Here is a 22,251-nt window from a genome sequence, read left to right as displayed (position 1 = left end):
TTACCAGACAGAATAAACTTTTTTATTTAAGTCTTAAAAGCACCAGAAATAATCCATACTCATATTTACGTCAAGCTTGAAATAATACAATGATGAATTTAGTCAGATGCATTCCCGTAATACACTCAAGAGTAGTACAAATACTATGGTTTTAAAGCACTGCTTACTGCTGATAGACGTTTGTGCACATTACTAGTTCTGCATACATACTCCTTATGTGAGCACTGTTTCTAGAGTTAGGATCCCAAGTTAAACTTCATTTCATTAAAACACAATGATGGTAACACCAGCTTTTGCAGTCAATTCATAAGCAATTCAGAAGACAACTAAGTTAATGCAAACGGATACCTCAGAATTACTGGCCAGGACTAGCTGGATTATATCAGGAATTCACTGGTGTCCTCAGAATTACCAGTACCAAATACCAGAATTGAATAAAACATAAAATATCTAAAAATCTTAAGAGAAGACTGCACAACAGAGAGGTATATGGGTTAGCCAGACATTAGCCAGCATGCTATGGTTTCCTTTAGCCACGTACTTGACATAATTACGACAAAACAGTCCCTGAATATATTGAACAAATTAGCATAACTAAATAACACCAATCGAACCTGTGTGACAGAGGTAACTGTGTTTCATTAAAGTTCAATAATGTCAAATGCATATGCAGAAGGAATATGGTACAGTCACTGGAGTTCGATTTCAATTTTTCAGCTGTGTTCGATTTTTCCAACTATGGCTGCACAATTTGAATCGTTGCAACAGCTATTTGTGATTGGAGCTCCCATGATCTCAACATCCCTTGCTGACCATTGCAAATCTAAACAGGATCTCGGAAGCAGTGCATTTGGCAGATAGTAGGCTATATGTCTGTGTGTCTTTAGATATTGCCTGATCCATATCACAGAAAAGCACACCAGCAGGGAGAAAGCCCCTAACTTGTGAAATGACACCAAAGCTTATCTGTTATTCTTGGAAGGGACAGGCTTCTGTCAACACGGTCCTTTCAAGCTCAAATCATGGTGTTCCGCGTCAACATGTCTCAATAACACAGCTCACCAAAAAACACAATCTGTGAAAGGGAGGATTTGGGCCTTAAAACAACATTCTACACAATCGCAAGCCTTTGATTGTGATTCGGAGATGAGCACTAATGTTCAAAGTGCTCCCATGTTTACAAAGCCATCCTTTTACTTCCAGTGTCACCTCCCACCTTAAGAGAAAAGCGCAACTCCCCCACCCCCTCCCAAGTGTGTGGACTGCATTTAGCACAAAGGCAGACCTTGTTAAAAGAAAAAAAAATCCTAAGGGGACTCAATTATAGCTTAGATAGCATAGAGAAATCCCACTGGAAACATAGCTTTAACTTGGTGCCAGTAGGCCCAGACAATCTATCAGACTACTTCAAAATACTTAATTCACTACCTTTTCAGATGATATAATTATGTCCCAGTGCTGCTTCACCTCAAATAGCAATAATTCTGGATATACCTTTCTGTTCTGACTCACTAGATCTTCTCTTGCCACAAACGAGTGTAGATCTAAGATCCTAAACATGTAAAACCTGCACACATTTAGTCTGATTTCCCATTTTCTCATTTTATATCTTTTTTTTCCTACATGAAAGTTTCAGCTATGGTCTGAAATCTAGCCTATAAAATACAAGATTAGACATAAGGGCCAAATTGAAATTGGAGAAATATTGCCTGGCCAAAATTAAACCATCCAAGAAAAGCAGAATTGGGTCAATCTGGCCTGTGTTTGATCTATCTGGCTTGATCTTACATACCAGACATAAGCCAATCCAAGAAGCATTATATATGGGAGAACAGAATTAAATTAAATTTGAATTCATTGCATTTTTAGCAGCATGTCCGGAATTCTTTTCGTAAAACATCTTGAGTCTTGAAAAACAAAATGGCCCATACGATCAAATAAATACAGCGCCCACATTCCAGAAGATGGAGACGCACCACCCACAACCACTCCAAGTCTCTTTTCTTTGTAGCAGCACATATGATTCTGTGAAGTGAACATTTGGATGGGAAGCAGTGCCTCTTGCATCAAAGTCTGTTGCTTTAGGCATTTCCCAAAGTTTTTAAGCCAGTGTTATTTCTGTTTTGTTGTACATCAGTGTTAAAGTCATCCCAACCACTGTCCCAATCCCAAGAATGTTCGAGCAATAAATTACCAGCCTAGTATCTATAAAATGTCTGCAGTTACCTGCAACACCTTTAGTTTCCTCAAAAAATTAGTGGAGGTTGGCTTGCAGTAGGTCACTTCTTTCAAGGAAAAAAAAAGCCTTTGTTGCCACCACACCTCTCGGTCACCAACACAACGCGCCAGTAAGATGCGATACTCATGTGTACAGACGTGTTTGAGCATTCCACAGTGAGTTAAAATGGTTGAAATGGCCACGTTTGGTGCCGAGATACGTTTCATAGTTTTGGATGACAGGACACTGGACGGAGGGAGATTTTGGTTTCCCCTTTCCAGGGACTGACTCAGTACTCCCTGGCCTCCTCCAGCTCGTTCAGGTAGACGTCCTCCGCGGGGTTCTCCACGCACTGCAGGCCGTTGTTGGGTGGCCGGACGGCGTGGAAGCGGCTCCAGTCCCCCTTGCACAGAATCCAGGGCAGGACGTCCACCTTGTAGTGGAGCTCGGGAGAGAACTCGGTGCTGATGAGGTTGGGCGCTCCGGCGCCCTTGCCTCGGGTGATCAGCTTCATGTGGTCGTTGTAGCAGCAGTGCTGGGCCGCCAGGGTGGTGCTGTCGAAGGAGAGCATGGAGCGCACGCAGAACTTGGCCGAGGGCTTGTAGATGTCCAGCCGCTCCTTGGGCCCGCTGGCGTCGCGCCACCGGTACGTCTTCTTCAGCTTCTCGTCGTAGATGTTGACGGCGCTGTAGACCACCTCCGAGGGGTAGCTGCAAGGGCAGCTGGGGAGCTCCGTCAGGACCTGGTGGAGGTACTTCTCGAGGAAGTCGTTCTTGCAGCTGAGCCATTTTTCACAGCTGTCAACGTCTGTGGAAACATTGGAATCCAAACAAATTGGTTTAAATGGACAAACAAAAAAACAAAAAACAATCTATGGTAATGGAATATACATTCTGGAAAAATGTTTCACTCACGATTCTGACATTTAGGTGAATCGCCACTAATTTTACATAGTTTCACATAGTTGACAGAATCAAAGAGTATTTATTAATTTAATAAAAAAACTGAGGAAACTTTGCATAGACATCCATGATCATTCAATCTCAATGCCATATCTTTTCACAGAATGAACAAAATGATCCAGGCTTAATACTTTATCTTTGGACTAAAAAAAGTCATTAACTTTCATGCAACTAAAGGACCTCTAAATTACCATAGCCATGTTCAAAGCTCCTAGTCTCCAGCTACCAGCTGAAATATGGGTATATCAAACAAAACTAAAAATCTTCGCTTTAAATTACCCTGGATAAAGAGTCTATGTTCAAGGCTGCAGTTACTCTGGAAGACGCTCATTATAAACATTTATGTTCCATAGTGAATTATAGAAAAAAGATTATCACACTTTATCTTGTTATGTTTTTGTACAACATTATTATTATTGTGGAGTGGAGAGAGCTATCACTTTCAAATTTAGCTGAGACAAGTGGGAGGGCAATAAGAAAGAAATGAAGAAAGCAAATAAAATATTTTCTGGAAGAACAGATGGCATTTCACAGTTTCTGTAATGCTCTCAAAGGAGCAATACCTAAAATCACGAATGTGGAGATTTTTTATTTGAGCCGGACTCCAAGTGTTTTTCTATGATTGCAGCCCCAGAAGAACCCCCACCCCCCTCCCGCACCCTCCCCAAAAGGAACAGGCTATTTAACCTACAGGGGAAATGTGCGTCAAGGTGGACCTTTCGCAGCTGAATCACAGATTCTGAATTACTCAGCGCTGATGTGATCCACATGCTATTACTCCACATTTTAAACATGCTTTTATTACATTTACTTAGGCACATCACGTCATTTACTTAGGCTTGGCATGACTCCATCGTTTAAATATGCGATGCATAAAAATTTTATTTTCATATCTGATGCTTATCAACATTTATTCATATGATGTCATACAACCAGGTGTTACTGATTTGAAAGGGCAAAAGGCCATAGAGTCTCTGGACACCCCAAAAGAGAGTGGCTTAAACACCTTCCCCACTCCAAAACTGCAAAGTGAATGGCTGGATAGGAAATGGAACACAGACTAGTTGTGAAAGAAAAATGAATTTACAAACAGCTTATTAACGTCTCTTGTGACTCCTGTAAGAACAGCTGCGGAAGCAGCATCTGGTGGCATGCTAATGGCTTCTTAAAAAGCATGGCAGGATTCCTCACAAAGGAGTATTTTCTACTCCAACTGCGGTTAGCATTTGTTTAATTCCTCATCACAGAGCAACAAAGGAAATACTCGTTCTTTCAAATCATACTTACAGGTAAAAACTGCAATACACTGTTTATTGGATTTATTTTAATTTAGATACATTGTCCGAAAGTCACTTTAGTCCCTTGTGTTTGAGGACAAATGAATGTGAGATCCTAGATGCTAGCAGCCTATGCGCTTGATGTATGTGTGCTCCTCAAAGCCATCCCTAGTGGGATAGAGGAGCTTCTCTTAAAAAATGGCTGATCCACTGACCTGCATCAAAAGGCTCCGTGCCATTTTCTGTCTCGTAGGGCATGAGGTCCGTCACAGCGTTCAGGTCATCTAAAGGGCCAGGGAAAGAAACAAGCACACAGGTGAGAGTTCATCAGGACCCTGATCTCAGGTTAGGTGAGGCTCTGTGTGCAATGGGCCTCCAATCTCATAAAAAATGCTCAAATGGCAGGGGGTTATGGTTGTGAGTGGGGGCTGTATCTGTGCTTGAAACCTTGCCTGCTTATAAAGAGCATGGAAATGACTGGGGCTGCTGTCCATGGGGCTGGCTCTCTCCCAGGAGAGAGAGGTACTGTAAAAGCTTTCATTGAGCCATCTGCGAGGGCCTGGAGCACTGGAAATGCTCATAGTCCTCAAAGGCACATTATGTGAATGCTGGAGTACGATGGCAGTTTCTTAAACACACCGATAAGCATCATATTTATTTAGCTCCAGGGCTGAAATGACCTATGGTAGCAACTGAAAGGCATGACTTCACTGCAGACCTGTTCAAACACCTTTCATCCCTCATTTCCACCTTGCAGATGTTGCATGTGGCAGAAAAAAACCATCAGAAATGGCCCTCGAATACTTCCACTGAACGAATCCGCTTGCTTCGGAGAGGGGAGCTATGCTTGTAGTGGAGAAGCTGGCTCGTGAGCAGCGATGGCACCGCCATTTTAGTGGAGAATGCGGGTGGGTACAAGATGGGGGCAGAAACACTACCTGGGCATCGCTCGAGGTCGCAGGTCCTGGACTCCGTCGCCGTGCAGGCATAGCCACAGGACCGGATCCTCTTTTGGTTGCCATGGCCACATGTGACGCTGCAGGGCGACCAGGCGCTCCACTCCTCCTCCTCCTCGTATTCTGCGGGAGAAAGCAATGCAGCATAAAATCAAACCGTGCTTTAATTGGGCGACTCCTCCTTATCTTTCATCTAAGCCAGGCAAATTCCTCCCCCAGCTGGTGGGTGTGTAATGCAATAAAACCGCGGTCGCAAATTAGAGCTCGAGTGTACGCCTTTTGTCAGGTCTGCATATATATTTTAACAAGCTGTAAAAAAAGAGAGAAAAGAAAAAATAACTTTAAACGACTGCTGAAGGTTAGCAAATAGTGGAGGCCATCATATCAAGGTTGTATTAAAAATGAAACATTACTTATTTATTCCTGTACCTGCTGATTTTTGGACCTATAAAACTCCATTCTAGCAGAGAAACTATCCTATTAAGTACTCCTCTCAACTTTGTTTCAACTCAAGGCTTAATGATGCATGACTAAATGAATATTACATATTATTTCTGGGTACAATATAAGCTCACTAATGAACAGGATGTAGGCCCAACCTGCAGGCCCCGTTTTCGTAGCAATAAATACATCAATGGCAATTTTTACTCGTTTCAGCAGGTGAAGTCGGCCAATACAAATAGTTCAGTGGGGGGGGGGGGGGGGGGGGAGAAGAGAAGCACGGTGTAAATGTCGCCATCAGCCACTTCGCTTGCAGTTAATGCATTTTGGCCGTGCTGCCACAGCGTTGTTCACGGAGAGCTACAGACTGGTGATGATGGAGCTCCGATGCTCGCTCGCCAAGGGAAACAACGGTGCGAGGTGTTGATGACATGTCCTATGCTTGTACCTCTATTCTGGAATGCACAACCGCATGACTTGTTTCGGAAAAATGCACTGCTCTAAAAACGGTTCTGAAAAACCACAGAAAGTTGGGCATTCTGCTGCAGCACAGGTTCCGATACTGCTAATGAGGGAAGAGCTGGACCATTCCCATTATGAATCAAGTCCAAGACCAATCCAGCCATGCAAAGTGCACTCCATTCCAGTATAAAAGCCATACAGCTCTTCAATGTGAAGTATTTATTCAACTCAAATTCAAAACTCAAGATAATGACTTTGTTAGGATGACTTCCAACAAAGTCATTAAATATATTCCAGCAGATATATTTAGAGAATAAAACAGAGAGGAATGGGTTAAGTCCAAGGAGGTCACATTTTATGAGACCTTGTAGATAAGCTACACCTCCAACCGCCTCATGCACCAAGAATCCAATATATTTTAATTACTTCATCTTTGAAGATAAGAACGCTCAGGAGGTTACACAGCAATTATAAATCTTACAAATTAACACATTAAAACGCAGTTAACTGAATAAATCATTCAGACCATAGGCAAGAGGAATGGATTTTGGAGGTCTATGGCAAGTTGTAACAAATGAGGAAGAGGAGACCTAGCATTTCTATAAATTCACACTAGAGTATACTGTGCTTTAACCTGACACACATACGAGAGCTCTTGAACAGACAAACAGAAGTCATATCTGACACACAATTTGAAATCTGCCATATATGTCACTACCTCAGGACAATATTAGAACTCTAAGATGCTTCATACAGAGCACTGATCCAGCCCTATATGAGTGTTAAGCGCTTAACATAACTCCAGGATAAACAGTCATGCACTGCTTCCATTAAGCTATCCAGCTATTTCTCTTATCCACCTATCAGGACTCCACCGTTTGTAGCACTAGGTATTTGTAGAAGGATTAAATAAGCCCTTGTGCTCTCAACACAGCTCTGTACATTTCATCGGCCTCTTGTGCCCAGCCTGGTTTTGTCTTCTTTTATATTCTTTCCAATTCTGAGACTTCCTATTCTGCTTCTATAGGAAAAATCTACACACTCACAGAAAACTGAGCTATTTGAATAGCTCTTCAGCAGTAGCCATAGCACTAGCACTCAATATGAGTCCAGTTTGATATTGCCATTGTTCACATGTGTATCATTTCATTTGTATATATACATCATTTTACATGCATATGTATGTATGTACTCGCACACTCACACACGCACACGCACACACACACATTGCTATTGCTATTTTTGGATCCGAAACCCACATCAAGGTGAGGGAAACTGGTAAAATTTAGTGTCCAAGTTTCTCACGAGAAAGCATAAGTTTACATCACTGCTGGCAAACTATAATCGTCTTCCTATTTCTGGCTGGTGCTAGAACAGATCTGTGTGAATAGCATCAATGGCAGCTGATGCAATCGTCTGCATAAGATAGGAGTTGATATCCACGAAACCAGTTTCAATATGGAACCATTGTGAAGGCTTAAGACGCTCTGACACAACGTGGTAACTATAAAGGAAAAATTATTGTAAATCACACTAAACATTTTCATAATAATGAGTGCAACAGGGTGTAGATACCCAAAACGTATGTGGCATGTTATACAGGTTGCTGCAAATAAAGTGATACATGCGATAATGCAATAATGTCCAACTTTTGCATCATGATTCCGTGATACATACAAAATTATGCTAATGTTAGCGTTGTGCATGAATGCCTCTAATGAGTGCACAGCCAGCCCACAGCCCGCTAAACTATGAGGACCGGATAGTCTGGCTTAGAACCCAATTTAATGTAGTCTGCAGTTTGATACAACCATGCAGCCAGAAGGCACAATGCCCTTTTCCCACCAAAAGCAAAAGAGAGAAAAAAAAAGAGGCATAATTTTATGCACAGGCCTAAAAAGGCCTGGAATTCCTGAACGGGCTCAAAAGACCGTGCCGCGCAGTGCAGAGGGCAGCCAGGGTCTGCGGCTCGGGATGAAAAGAATAGCCGAAGCTCCAACTGTCATCCCCAGTCAGGCCCGCGGCCCTAATCTGCGGTCTAATTGAACACAAATATTAGTTGTTTATCCAGTGGGCCCGGCCTCACGCTGCTATTAGCGAGCCATTCGGACGGATCTTCAAAAGGCCGCTCTTCCGAGGACCAGTGTCAACTTCAAAGAGGGCGCAGACAATGCGCTGACGGTCGAGTGCCCACGCTCAGTCACCAACCCGGGGATGGCCAAGTCTCATTCACCCCCTACTCCCTTTCTCTCCATGTAACCCACTCTCTCTCTTTCACTCGCTCTCTCTCACTATCTCAACGCCATCACTCCCCCACTCACCCTTGCTCTCTCCCTCACTTCCTTTAGTCTTCGGTCAGTGTTTTCAGGGGGACTTTGGGAGAGTTCGGAGTGCCAGAGAATGCCAGGCTTCGGCAGGGGCTGAGCCCAGAGCAGAGGCCATACAGAAATTACTCAAACATTCCGGGAGGACAACAATGGTCAGTTGTTTCCCTCGGCTATTAATAATTTAGCAGAACCCTTTCGGGTGAACTGCTGCAACTGAAGTCCATGCCCCCACATCGGATGCTAAGATCATTTTGAGGTGGCTCCACAATTCGGACAGTTCAGGGGACTTGGTCCATTACTTTATATTACATTAATTTAGCAAACATTCTAATTATGTGTGATACCGTTTATGCCAAAGTAACTACAATTAATTGGAAGTGTGGCTGTTTAATGAATGGATCCAAACACCCTGTACATGTGTATATTTTTATGTACATGAGCAGTAGCACAATTTAACCTCAGTTCCCACATTTTGTTTAAAAAACAAGAATTATTCCTTCCCATTGCATTAACAGCTTGCACATGGGGTTGAGTAAAGGTGAACAGAGGTGCCTCTAAAATATCCCCACGGGATTAATTTACTTTGTGTGATGTCACTTCCTGTTTTGTCATCATTTCAGTGAGGCCCTGAAATGATGGGTTGTTACATGGAGTCTAAACCAATAACTTGCACTTGTTTGATGTCCGGGTTAGTCATGTTGGGCATTAGGATGCTGGATGGGCACACCTGTACCTGAAGTCACCTGAGAAAAAGTATGAGTTTCTGTGGAAATTCATGGAAAAAGGCTTTCACTTGATGCAGTGAAGTTTACCTACACTGAATGTGATCAGCGAGAACAAAACATAATAGAACAGATTAAAGACCTTCATTCTCTAAAAATAATGTATCACAATGATTTATGCCCCCTTTCTTTAAAAGATAAGAAAGTTTCGTTAATGAGCGTCTCCTCCATCAACTAAAACAGCCAGGGAACATGCTCCGGGCTGCGTCTCCACTCTACCAGCATCGTCTACGCGCTTTCATGATAAAGTGCATGACGCACCAATAGTCTGCAGCAGATATTTTTCAAATGTCACACAGAGACAAGGAATTCTGGATCTTAGGTTAAAAAAACACATTTTAAAAAATGCACCTCTTAAATTGGGAATGTAGGGGCTATTGTATACCTTACTAGACACATTAAGTCAGTTTCCCTCCTTTTTGTTAACAACTGATAGAAATCAAAAGAAAATCCATGCGGGCTGCCGCGGGAACAACATGTTTATCTTGCAGGCCTTGTGTGAAACCGTAAAGCATAAATCATGTCAGAGAACAGAGGGTTTTCAAGGCCCGCGCTGCTGTTTTAAAACCAAGGAGGAAATTGTTTCAACAAAAAAACGTTCCGAATAACTTGCCGTGCGCTGCGCTCTGAACTCTGATCGGAATATAAACACACCCACAGGTACACCTCAGCAAGCCGCAGGTTTAAATGGCTTTAATGATTATGTCAACAAACAGAACCCGGGCCCGCCGACTCCATTCTAACCATCGGCAGGCCGTGCAGCACTTAGTTCCGGGCCCCTTGCGACCAGGCAGATGGCGCCTCTGGTTCCCTGTAAGCCCGTGCCGTTTAAGGTTTTGCTCATGTGTGCAGGCTCATGACCGTGCAGGGTAGATGTAGCCGGCCACGTGCTCACCGTAGGTGTCCTTGGAGTCCCATCCCTTGTTCCATCGGCCTTCCCAGTCCCCGCCCACGCCGCTCAGGACGGACTCCTCGCTGTCGTACTCCAGCGTGTAGTCCTCCGCCTCCTCCAGGCTCATCCGGCCCGTCCCGTCCTCGCTCGAGTCAGGGTACTCCCAGAACAGGGGCCAGAACAGCTTCTTGTTGCCCAGCCAGTCCACAGAGGACAGGGACCAGTCGTTCCGGCCCTCCTTGGCCAAGTCCATCTCGATCTCTGTCTGAGGGTTGTCCACGACCTCAATGGTCACCTGGATGACAGGAAGTACACTTGTTATTTCAGCATTATGAGGTAGGAGGAAATATCAAATGGACATGGACACCAAGGGGACCAAAATGGACACCAATGAGACCTTGGTCCAATAGCCTTCATCTGTTTGCAAGGCAAAATAAATAACTTTTTCCTAATACCAATCTGATTGTAAAAGTCGGCCTCCAAAATTCAAATATAAACAGAAGTAATAATGAATTTATCAGTGGTGAATGTAAATGGGGTGGAAAACTTGGGAGCGTGAAGACAGTTAGGGGACACACACCTGTGCTTTTCTACCATAAATACACGGAGATGAACACTGGGACAGCAATGTAAGATTTTAACACTGGTATCGTTCATCAGAAAGATTTTTTTTAAAAACAGAATTGTCATTGGCCACAGCGTTGATGGGCTCATGAATACCCTGCTGTGTTAAAATAAATAACATAGGCGTGTGTTGACCTTTAGTTATTTCTATATAACCAGCTAATGCATGAAAACCAATATACTGGAACTCCAAAATAAGCAAACAAACTGTTGGCAAGTAAACACTGGTCCTTTAGTAGAATCACATCTCATGCCCATATCTCACGGAGGCTGGTGCCAGTTAGATTCACTATCTAAAGCCGCAAGATTTCGTGATACACCCGAAGACACCAGCACAGATGCTGCAGTCCCTCATGTGAGCCTTCCAGATATTTTCCCTGCTAACCGGTTTGCGAGCAGCATGAACAGACACGCCGTCTCCAGCCGAAGTGGGACCTACGACAGATAGCACCGGTCTTGCCGTCCATTCCACAGACAGAAACAAAAAGCTTCTTGTTTATTTCATTGACAGCATAACAATCTGATGGCTGCTGCAACTGTTTACAAAGAAGAGACGGAATCTAAAGTTAGGGATTACACAACTATATTTGTCCCACATCGGGTACAAGAGTTTGGATAAAATTCTCTGCGTCTCAGCTACAAACAAAACTCGGGACACTGCATTCCCTGTGCGAAGCCTGCTTCTTTGATCTGCTGTGGATGGAATGGCAGTGTCCATAAAATGATCACTATTGACCTGTTGACTCTGATTATGTGACATTGCTGCATGTACGCCCTTTCCAAGCTTCAGGAGTTCAATAAATTGCTCCGGAATGAATTTCGCAACCATTGATTTAAGAAGGAAGAAGCTGGTAAAAAAATATACAGCATGGTGTACATTTGTTGCCTCAACTGTACTTTCAACACTGAAGCACTGTGACTCATTTCCTGAAAATAAGATGACACCAAGCATTTTACATGAAGGCCTACACATTTAATCTAAATTTCTCAAGTGCTTCCTGGCTATAAATGGGAAGGCTTATTACACACATCTACACCCATCAGCCTATGAGTCTTATGACTCATCCTGGATCTGAATCTAAGTGATATGCCTCCATTAACATCACGTTGACACGGGAAGAAGATACTCCTCCTGAGCCAGACTGCAGAATTACATCCAGTTCGCAATGTTCTGATCCTTCACAGGTTAGAACCTATGAATTACTACTGATATGATGAGTTAAGAGGACCACTGCAGCAGTGGAGGTCATTAATAACCAAAACCAAGAAAGACTCGTAAAACCAAATGGCTTTGTGTAGTTCATATACAAAATGGCCTGTTCCCTGAAAATGGAAATATTCTCCTAGTAAGAACTATAGCTCTTTTCAATTTTATATGCCTACATTTTCTTAAGATGTTTCCCCTGTAGCCTGACTTAATTTCCTTTTAAATCCACCCACACATAAACCTCATGCTTGCACTAAAAACAAAAGGCTATTTCTTTATTCAGCTTAAAAATTACACTAAGACCGGGATCTGTGTTAAGAACATTAAAAACTGCAGTTTTCGCCCTTGTTAAAATAATATGGTGGCCTTTCACCTTTGAGTTTTCCTTGTCCTTTTCTTTTTTTTTGTACCGTGATGCAGATGTTTTGGCATCGTGGCTGAAATGGACTGCATGACTGTAAAGGTCCAGCGTGGAGTAATTTAAGAGGCCTTGCTGACTGAAAACAGCTGTGACCAAGCACAGAGACCCAATGAGAAAACAGAGGCTCTCCCCTGCGGTATCCCCTCAGCCAACTGCACTATGACAGTGGGAAACAATACGCGAGCAAGTTCATCATATGCAAGAAAAACAGAAGCCCAATGAAGGCGTTTTTATCCACCATAATGATTTCAGAAGCACGGATGTATAATGAACAGAAATGGGATCATCTTTCCAGGTCCCACTACAGTAATTCAAAGCAAGTGAAAATCACTCTGATCGCCACAAAGACCAACTGGTACACTACACGCACTCACGCACACACAAGCTCTGTTATTATAATCTACCTAGGAAATTAACCATTCATCAGCTTCTGGTTTATATGTGAGCCATCTTGTGCTGGTTAGCTCCAGGTGCTGTTTAAGACAATCCATGTTTCCTGCCATTATCCATTATTATTTTAATCATCAGACACCATTTACCAAACCTCTCCACTGTGCAATAACAAATTTATTTGTGTTATGTGAGGCTGAAAGAATGTATGAAACAGTCATAAATGACTTCAATTTAAAACCCCACAGGGTAGTTATTTTCCAAACGTTGTGCACGGCTTTCACGAGGCAGAAACTATGCATCACAATATCTAATGGGAAAATGATTCTTATAAAAATCCATATAGGAGGTAGAAGTTGCTCCACCAAGTGCTTTAACCGTAAACAATGTAGGTCCATTAGCATGACAGCGTGTAGTCAAAATGCCAATGCTTTGGGAAGCCAAAGCTAACAGTGAAATATGATATGAGCAAACAAATATGCTTGCTTGGCAACACAGTAGAATATCCACTCATTTAACATCAGTTTCTAAAGCCAATCATCAGAGGCCTTTGTGTGCATATCCATTTCCTCATCCTACCTGAATGTTTGGGTTCTGGGAGCTGAGATCTGCATTTGCGAGGTCAGGGAAGTTCTTCAGGTCCAGGACGAAGGGCTCGGCCTCCTCCTCCGGTTCTGGTTTGGGCAGGACCCCGTCCGAGCGGCGCTGGGACCACCGCCTCTTATGCCGCCGGGGCGATGATGGGACGCTCTTCACCTGGTTGTGCTCCAGCAGGGCCTCCAGCTCTTGAAGACCATCACTGGAAGCCGCTTGAGGTTTCGCCTTCTGAACACGAAGCAGAAGAAAGACTGGACTGTGCTGGTTTGCATATTTTGCCACAATGCGAGGTGAACTTCAAAATTTATCAAACAAATGAGAGGACGTACACTGGCCATTTATGAAAGTGGACGTTTTGCACTTCCTGATGGAACTCAGAAATCATCTACATTTCAGACTTCTCAATATGATGTAACATAATTCAGGCCACTAATTAAAGAATAACTCAAGATAGAAAGCAACAGCACAGGTAAGACTTTGAACGGTTTTGTAAAGTGAAAGACACCACACATCCCAATCATTCCCCAGATTACTCAGATCATTTTAAGTAATTGGTCCATTTCTTTTACAGGAGGCTCACATGAAGGTACTGACAAATGGAGTGCCTGCCAGATTTCCCCATTTTAATGAGATGGGGGGTGGGGCCTAAGGCCACTGAAATTCTACAGTAGGTTTTAATCTGTTGTGCCACAAGACCACAAAACAGACGGGTAGGAAGTTGGACCCACTACGGCACAATGCCACAGCGCCAACAGAGCCAACCTGCCGTCCTGCCACGGCCCACAGACACAGAAGCCGTTTTCCAGCCCTGGTCTCAACTCCCAGCATTACGCAGCGGCAACGCACCTTTTCCCAACCATTCAGATCTGAGCGAAGCCCAACGCCATCAGCAGCGAAATGGCCAACATGCGACAGTGCTTTAGAGCTGGGCGGGTGCCAGGAGTGCCAACAATGTGGTGGCACTTAAAATAACGAAAACAGTTTGAGCAGTAAGAAGAAAAAAAAAGAAATCACGGTGCAAAAGCAGCCTGTGCCTTTACTGCACGACTCTGCTCTGTTGAAATGAGACGGACAGCCCAGAGCGGGTGAACAGATGGTTGACGTTAGGACTAATGCCGAGCTAAACGGATGGGAACCCTGGAGGCTGACCCAGGATGGCACACGCAGGTAAATCATTACACATTCTGGGATATGCATCTGCTTCATCTGGTTCACTTTAATCTGGAGACCCAAAGTCTGGGAGAAAACTGTTCTTCCATTGTCCTGAATCCACAACACCACTTTAAAAACATAGCCTTATCCCCTTCTAATTTACCATATGACATAATGACAGCAAGATGAAAAGGACCCTGGTTCCCATCCTTTTTAATATACCATAAACAAGGAAATGTCTGATAGGGATGAGTCAAAATAGGCAATTGCTTGATTATTCAATTATTGCAATATCACCTATGGAGTAATCGGATCAGTACTTGAATGCTGGTCATTGCGCAAGACAACAGAAAAATCCAAGCGTTTATTCATTCTGTTTACTATAATATAATGACAACATTCATGAAGGGGAGTCCAGCTGCCAAAATTCCAAGATTAAGAAATAGATTCATTGATCTCAGTCACTGCCAGGATGTGTAAGTGAGTTCAGATCCGGTTTCTGTGATTCACTATTTCCACATAATCTGAGTTCCATTCAGTGCCCTGGGAATGGACTGGAGAAAAGTGGGATTAGCTTTAGACCATCTGAGCGCTGCATTTTAGGAGCAACAGTACACCTACACATATACTGAAAAACAAATCCCATGGGTACAGATCTGCTTAACGAGTCTATACCAATGTTTATACCTGTATACAATGCTCGTATTTGTTTTTGCTTACATATGAGACATGGCAGTTTAGGTCAGTAGCTCTGAGGCATCCCAGCCCTTAAAATAGCTAATGTGTGTCTTTTACAGGACATCATTACCCCTCCAAGCCTTTTATCCCTAGGCCTGGCTTTGTACCTGCAGCCTGGCCTGTAGGGGAAACTGGGAAGGGGCAACGATGGGAGCACAAAGCTGATTTTACCTGCAATTAGGACCAGACAACCGAGTCCTACCACGGCCACTTTAATCCTGACTACCGAAGCACTTCAAAGGGACGGACGAGCCTGCCGTCAGGCTGTCCATGTGACCCGCTCGGCATCAAAGATAGCCGTCTCTGGGCATAAATCACCGGGGCCCGGGAGGGAACGAGCACGCACACACACATACGCACGCATACACACACACACACACACACACACACACACACACACAGAGTTCAAGAGGACAGCGTCCCAACAGCTCGCTGCTCCCCTGGGGAATGCAAACGGAGCGTCTGTCCTTTTGCTGCCCCCCCCCGGGAGCACGGACGAGCAGAGGCCGCTCCAGGAGCCGGGAGGCCCGGCCCGTCGCGGGCAAATGTTTTGACATCTCCAGTGCCTCTCTTCTCCGCACATCTGGATCCCTGACCGACCCCCATCCGCCCCCCGGCGGAGCGGGGCGCCCTGATCAAAGGCCCCCGCGCTGATCGTGTGTAGCCTGCCTTAGCTCCGCTCTCAGGCTGCATCCCGCGCACACGCAAAACATATGTCCCCCCCAGCATCTGCTCGCTCACATAACCCCATCGCAGCGTGCCATTATGTTTCAACATCAAGCAAAAACACACACACACACGCACAAGCACAAAAAATGATGTCCAACACAAATTTTCAGTTTCACACAAACATAACTAAAGCAGAGAGCGTTTCATAGAAACCATCAACTGGTAAACAAAACATCGAAATGAGACACACTGCCTTACGTTGGCCCCAGAAAGCTGAGCAGCAGGACGAATGATAAAGGCACAAGCAGCATTGGTTATTCCATACATGACAGGCTCCGTTAAGTCACGGGGAGCGTGCAGCCGCTGAAACAGGTACGAAGCGACTCTCGGGGCCTGACTTATGCATAACGCCATATCAAAGGCCCGGGGTTCGCACAGAGCCCTTTCCAAGTCACTGCAGAAGAACAATAAACTGCCGCAAAAAATGCAGCCCCTTTGATCACCCCATGAAATGAGGAAGAAAAAAAAAAACCACAAGCGCAGGAATGGACAATACAAACAAACCAGCAAACAGAAACGAGAACCTTTCATCCACGCGGCCGATATTTGCAAATCACCCAACACAAGCGGAATATAGAATAAAACTAGGAAAAGTGAAAGGCCTAACGGGACGGATTTCCCCAACTGCTCTGAAAGTCAAAAAAGCTCAAGCATCTCTGGCTGTGCCTGTTACGCAAGCGCTCACAGCAGCACGACTGTACGTCTGGCAAACCAGTCTCTAATTTCCTCCATCGCAGAGCCATAAATATGCACAGTCACCACAGTGCAAAACCACGGCTGTCAGCTGACAACCGAAGGGCCCATTTCACGCACGCCTTTCAAACTGACAGCGTCAATTCAATTAATGCTAACATAAAATGTCACCTGACTTACTGTACATACGAGGGACTATCCACTGTGGTCACCAAAGATGGAAAATGCTTCGGAGTAAGGCCAACCCCAAGCTTGCTGGCCGTGATGTACCAGTAAGTTGACTGCTCTGCATACGTTTGCATTTTTGGCTTCTGATAATTTGCACCTCGTTAGCTTATTATTCACAATTCTGCTTCGCCCCACCCTATCGGTTAACTTCTCTGGGCTGTTGTCCTGTATGTCACCATGGCCGCACATCCATCCATTGTACCTTGAGAAGGCTGACACAGACAGTTCCACAAGCATTCAGTCCATATAGCCTAAATTTCTCATTTGAAATGGTAGTGCTTCCATTCTATTTGTGTGATTAAGAATGGAATTTTGTACAGACCTTTCTTGGTGTCTGCAAATGGTAGATCCATAGCAAATGGATCATCCAGGAAAACCAGAAAAATGAGACCATGGCCATAATAACCATTACGGGTGGGCAGTTTTCTTTTTTGAAGGGGGGGGGGGGGGTTGGTGGGGCTCAAACTGGCCAAACTGGCAGGCACTCATAAATCCATTGACACTTAACACTTTCTTGTTCTGATGGAAAACAGTTCTTTATCTTTTGCCACTTCACACTGCAACAATCAGAATTTTTTTGGCTAGTCCAGATACCATCAGCATAACATGTTTTACCCAATCTGTTCATTTAATAAACAGAACGAAGAACCACTGTGTGCTCTAAACCAAAAACAATGATATATCTCGCTCCATTCTGATTGTGTTCCACTTGCCAAACCACATTTTAGAGCCTTTTACTAGTACAGGGAGAGTTTCACTGGTGAGAAGCAAGACTTGCCCAAATACACTAATGCCTACACTATATTTGGAAACAGATTTCTTTGGTGTTTTCACAAACTATTACCTTCCCAAACTGAGACAGAAAGCAAATGGGATACATTACGGCAGAAAACCAAACTGCCTTTCATTTTTCAATAAAATACATGAATTTGATTGCTGAAAAAAGGAAACACCATTTTCTCCTACGGCCATGCATTTATTACCATGTCAGGTTACTTTATTCCACACTGGGCGGTTATACAGTTGTACACCTAAGTGTACATGAAGTGAAACCCAAGAAAAGAACACGGGGATGTATTTTACTGCAACTGGCCTGGCCTGGCTTCTCTCAAATGGAAAGACAGACTGTGGGTGTCAATGTTTATTTTGTACTACGTGGCCCCTTATTCTGTTCCCTTGAGGAAATTCATCCTGACACTTTGTAACTGATTAAACAAATGCATTTATTTATAGAGACATTATGAGGGTATTATTACAGCCCCACTCTGCGCTTAGTGTTATTTGTATTGTGAAGCACTGCAATGAGAAGCCCAAACTTTTAACCCGTCCAAGCGCACTTCATGCCACTTTACTCAAGTTGCTGGTTTTGAGTGTGTGTGAGTGAATGTGTGTGTGCGAGAGAGAGATGCATGCATGTTCTTGAGCACACGTGGTTCTGCTGAAATATCTTGCATTTCTTCATTAAAACCAAGAGCATAAGCACCACAGTACAACATTCAGCACTGGCCTTGCAGTCTCCAGGCACGTACAATACACTTTCATAGACAGATTATGGTATACAGTTTCAGCTTAACCTCAATTAGAACACAGGACATCTGAGAGCCCTCTACCCTTCAGCTATCCAGCGCAGTGATAAAGACCAGCAACTTGAACTTCTGAACGGATTGAAGAATTTGGCACCCTCACAAAATGTGGCATCAGCATCCGCAAGCTTCTAAGAAAGATCAGCGGTCCGTGATTATTTAGTTTTACAATTACCAGAGCTGTTTTCCTTTCTTAGCCGCACCCCCCCCCCCCCATCCACCCCCCCCACCCCGCACCACATCCAATATCACTGTGAACATTCCATTGAGGAGTCACTGCCTGTTTGTGTGTAAAATGCGGGGTTCATGTTGCTTTCCACAAACATCTCGTTTTAATGACCTTTTTCTACCCATGTGAACCTGAGCTGCTATGTTAACGAAACCTATCACGTATTTCACTGCAAGGGGGTGTGTTTCAGGCAGTGCGTAACAGACCCTGTGGCTGGAGTGCCACATTTTTAAAGGTTCTCCTAGTGTACCCCCCTTGATCCTCAATGCATTGCCAGATGGCACTTTGTCCATTTCAAATGGCCTTTGCCATCAACTTCCTTAATCTATAAAGGCTAAGCATAAATTAATTATATCAAAACCAACTGTCCCAAAGCCACAGACAATGCTCATGAATAATATGAACTCCACAGCAGGGAACAGGAAACAAACAGAAGTGAGGAAACCTTACACTATTTTTCTCTTGCTGCAGCCAATCATTTCAGTAGAGCAAGAACCCTGCACTGAATGTTCTCCCAGTTAACTGAATTATTCCCCCTATACTGCATCAGATTATTTATGCCCGTGCCTGCTGGACGTGTCAAGGGAAAAAAGCAGTCCTACATGACAGATAGATGTAATGCTCCTTCGCCGAGAGAGGGGAAAGCTCTTTTGATTTTGACTCGAAGAGAAAGAGAGATATGGGATGTTACTCCTCCTCCAATGCTGCAATTCATCATCTTTTTATCACAAAATGAACGTGCTTCTGAGCACATTCAGCCACTGCCGAGTCTGGCCTCTTACAAAGGGTGAGCTGACTTCTCATGCCGCACCATTAATGCATCCCGATAGCTGTCCCAGCCCACAGATTACAGGCTCTTAGTTCTTAAAGTAATTCTGGAATCTGTCTGATGCAGTAGCCATAGTTTGCATACTTGTGTCAAAAGAATCAACATAATATTAAAAAGCCACAAGTTGTAGACGTCAAAATGCCTGAAAACATGCAAACTATTTTATAATCACATTTCCATCACAGGAAATGTACGATATCAAGTGCATCAGAAACAGCCAAAAGCAAAAAGCTATGGAACTTCATTGTGTTTTGAGGCAACACACCTCCCTATCCTAGAGCGGATATTCTCCATGACTATTTCCATCCATGGCCTGAATAAATAATCACATTTACGCCATGATAATAATTAGATTAACAACTGGATATCATATTACTGCGAATTTTCCTGCCCAGCAAGAAGAGAGCAATCCCTCGACAAGGGGGTTTAAACAGGTCTTTACAGTATATAAGCATTATTACATCTAACCATCAATTAAGGTTCTAAAGGTACTTAGTGTTAAATCTAAAGATTCTTCCATAGATTTCTAAAGATTTATTTCATATTGCAATACAGGAATGCATACATGCAATGTAATTTACTGAGTTTGAGTTTGTTTCCGTAAGCATTTGGGTAATTATTGCGGGAGTAGAGCTTATTTAAACGCCTAGGCCCTGTAAGACCAAATCAACACAGGCAAATCAACCTTTTCAAACGTTATGCAGTCCAAACCGACGCTGTGACAACGAAGTGTGACTTTGCAAGTGAATGAAAAAATGAAATGACTGTTCGCTAAATAAGTTTAAAGAAAACTATGAGTGATATGCCTATTTTGTCTGTTATTGTTGATTTAGAGAATCATACTTGCTCAACATTCACATGGGCTTCACTGACGAGATGACAACAGGCTGCTGCACTATCGTTCAGTATTCCATGCTTGTTGATAGTCCACCAGTAAAATCCTGGTCATTTGTCTGTAGAGCCTCTTCAGTAATGAGTTAAAATATGCAATCTTGATTTCATGTTATGCTCAAATAATTCAAAAAGCTATGCATGAATGTCTGCTAACATAGTTATGCAGTTTTAGCACCAAGGTGAAAACTGTGGACTGTAGGCTATGAAAAAAGTAGTTCAGTCCACTTCATACAGCGTTAAAGTTAAAGTACATTCCATGTGATTAATTAAATGGCTTTATATGATCACATTGCATACACAGACGTTGCTTCCTTTCAGTTAAAATGGGCACGAAGACGAGGACATTTCATATATGCACTGAAAAAAGTCCAAACACGTGCAGGCTATGAAAACGTATCCAGTTGATCAATGTCTATATATCAGTACATCTCAGATCGTTTCGGTGAACTCGAAATAAAAAGAATAATACTGTAACGTAAGTTGAAGTCACAAACACGCTAGGCTACTCATTTAAGCAATTTGACAAAAGTTGGCTTACCTCCAAAAATGTGCCGCTTCTGACCTTTGGGGTGCTGTTCTTGTGTTTTTTTGTGGGAAACCCCTTGACCAGCACCAGAAAAAGTGTCAAGAAGACTACCCCGAGCAACAAATCTTTTCCTCTGACTTTGTGCATTTCTTTACAAAATAAAAACCACCAGCTGATAGCTTTTGCGGCTTAATGGTTCGGTGCTATGTGATGCTTGGGTCTGTAGCAGTCCTTTGAGATCTTCAGCACCCAGTGATGGTTTTTTAAAGCAAGCTCCGATCACTACTCTTAGGCTGTGATTTCAGAGTTGTCCTCCACCTTTAGGTTTTTCTTGGTTCTTATCCAAAATGTACAAACCGACGGGGATATTTAAATGTTTGTGATTTCTTGACCGACTAACGACAAATGTAGCGTTTTCGAAATCCTGCAAGAGTGTTTTGTTTCTAATACCACTACACGTTGCGCTTTTCCATCTCCGCTCCGAAGTTCTTTCAAACTTTTTCTCTGGTACTTAAAACATTTTTGTTTATCCGCTTCTCTTTGAGGTATGTCCATATGTTAATCCCGTTAAAATTATGAAGGCTTCATGTGTCTCTCCAGTGGTGTGTATCGCTTTATTTTGAATCTCAACACCCCTCCGTTCCCTCTGCTGAACTGGTTTTGAATATCGTTTTACCCACGCGCTCCTTTTGCCCTCAGCGGTGCACGTCGCACTTTTATGCCTCTAACTTCTACAAAGAAGTTACGGATCGTTTGTGGGAGTTCATGGTTGGTTAATCTTCCAGTTAAAAGGCACATGGAGTTAAAATAGTTGGTGACGAGTTTAATCTCTCGCGCGTAAAGTGGAACAACAAATTGTAAACAACTTCTCCAGATTTAGCGAATAATTTCCTTCTAGCTTTTATTTATTGCCCTTCAGTTATAAACCCGTCAATCTACCCCTTTTTCAGATCTCCTGGTTGCATGTGAAGTGTAGAACATCTCTCATCAGCCCCCAGCCCTGTGTGACGTTGCGGAGGAGGGTCCCAGATAGACGCACAATGAAAGAATGAATGAGCGACCAAATGAATGAATTACTCAGGGGAGGCCTTAAA

General features: G+C 43.4%; 1 protein-coding gene across 1 annotated transcript; it reads right to left on the bottom strand.

Moving 5' to 3' along the window:
* ism2a (isthmin 2a) lies at positions 1–22,162 on the bottom strand. The gene is made up of 6 exons (XM_035402783.1): positions 21,170–22,162; positions 13,539–13,784; positions 10,321–10,612; positions 5,396–5,536; positions 4,673–4,741; positions 1–3,025 (listed from the first exon to the last, which is right to left on the bottom strand). The coding sequence occupies exons 1-6, from the start codon at positions 21,302–21,304 to the stop codon at positions 2,508–2,510; spliced, it is 1,401 nt and encodes a 466-aa protein (XP_035258674.1). The 5' UTR covers positions 21,305–22,162; the 3' UTR covers positions 1–2,507.
* Positions 22,163–22,251: the final 89 nt, after the last annotated feature.

Source organism: Anguilla anguilla, chromosome 1 (assembly GCF_013347855.1).
Source record: "Anguilla anguilla isolate fAngAng1 chromosome 1, fAngAng1.pri, whole genome shotgun sequence".
NCBI classification, from domain to species: domain Eukaryota; kingdom Metazoa; phylum Chordata; class Actinopteri; order Anguilliformes; family Anguillidae; genus Anguilla; species Anguilla anguilla.
Note: the sequence above shows the minus strand (reverse complement) of the source record. Positions and strands in the feature narration are given on the sequence as shown.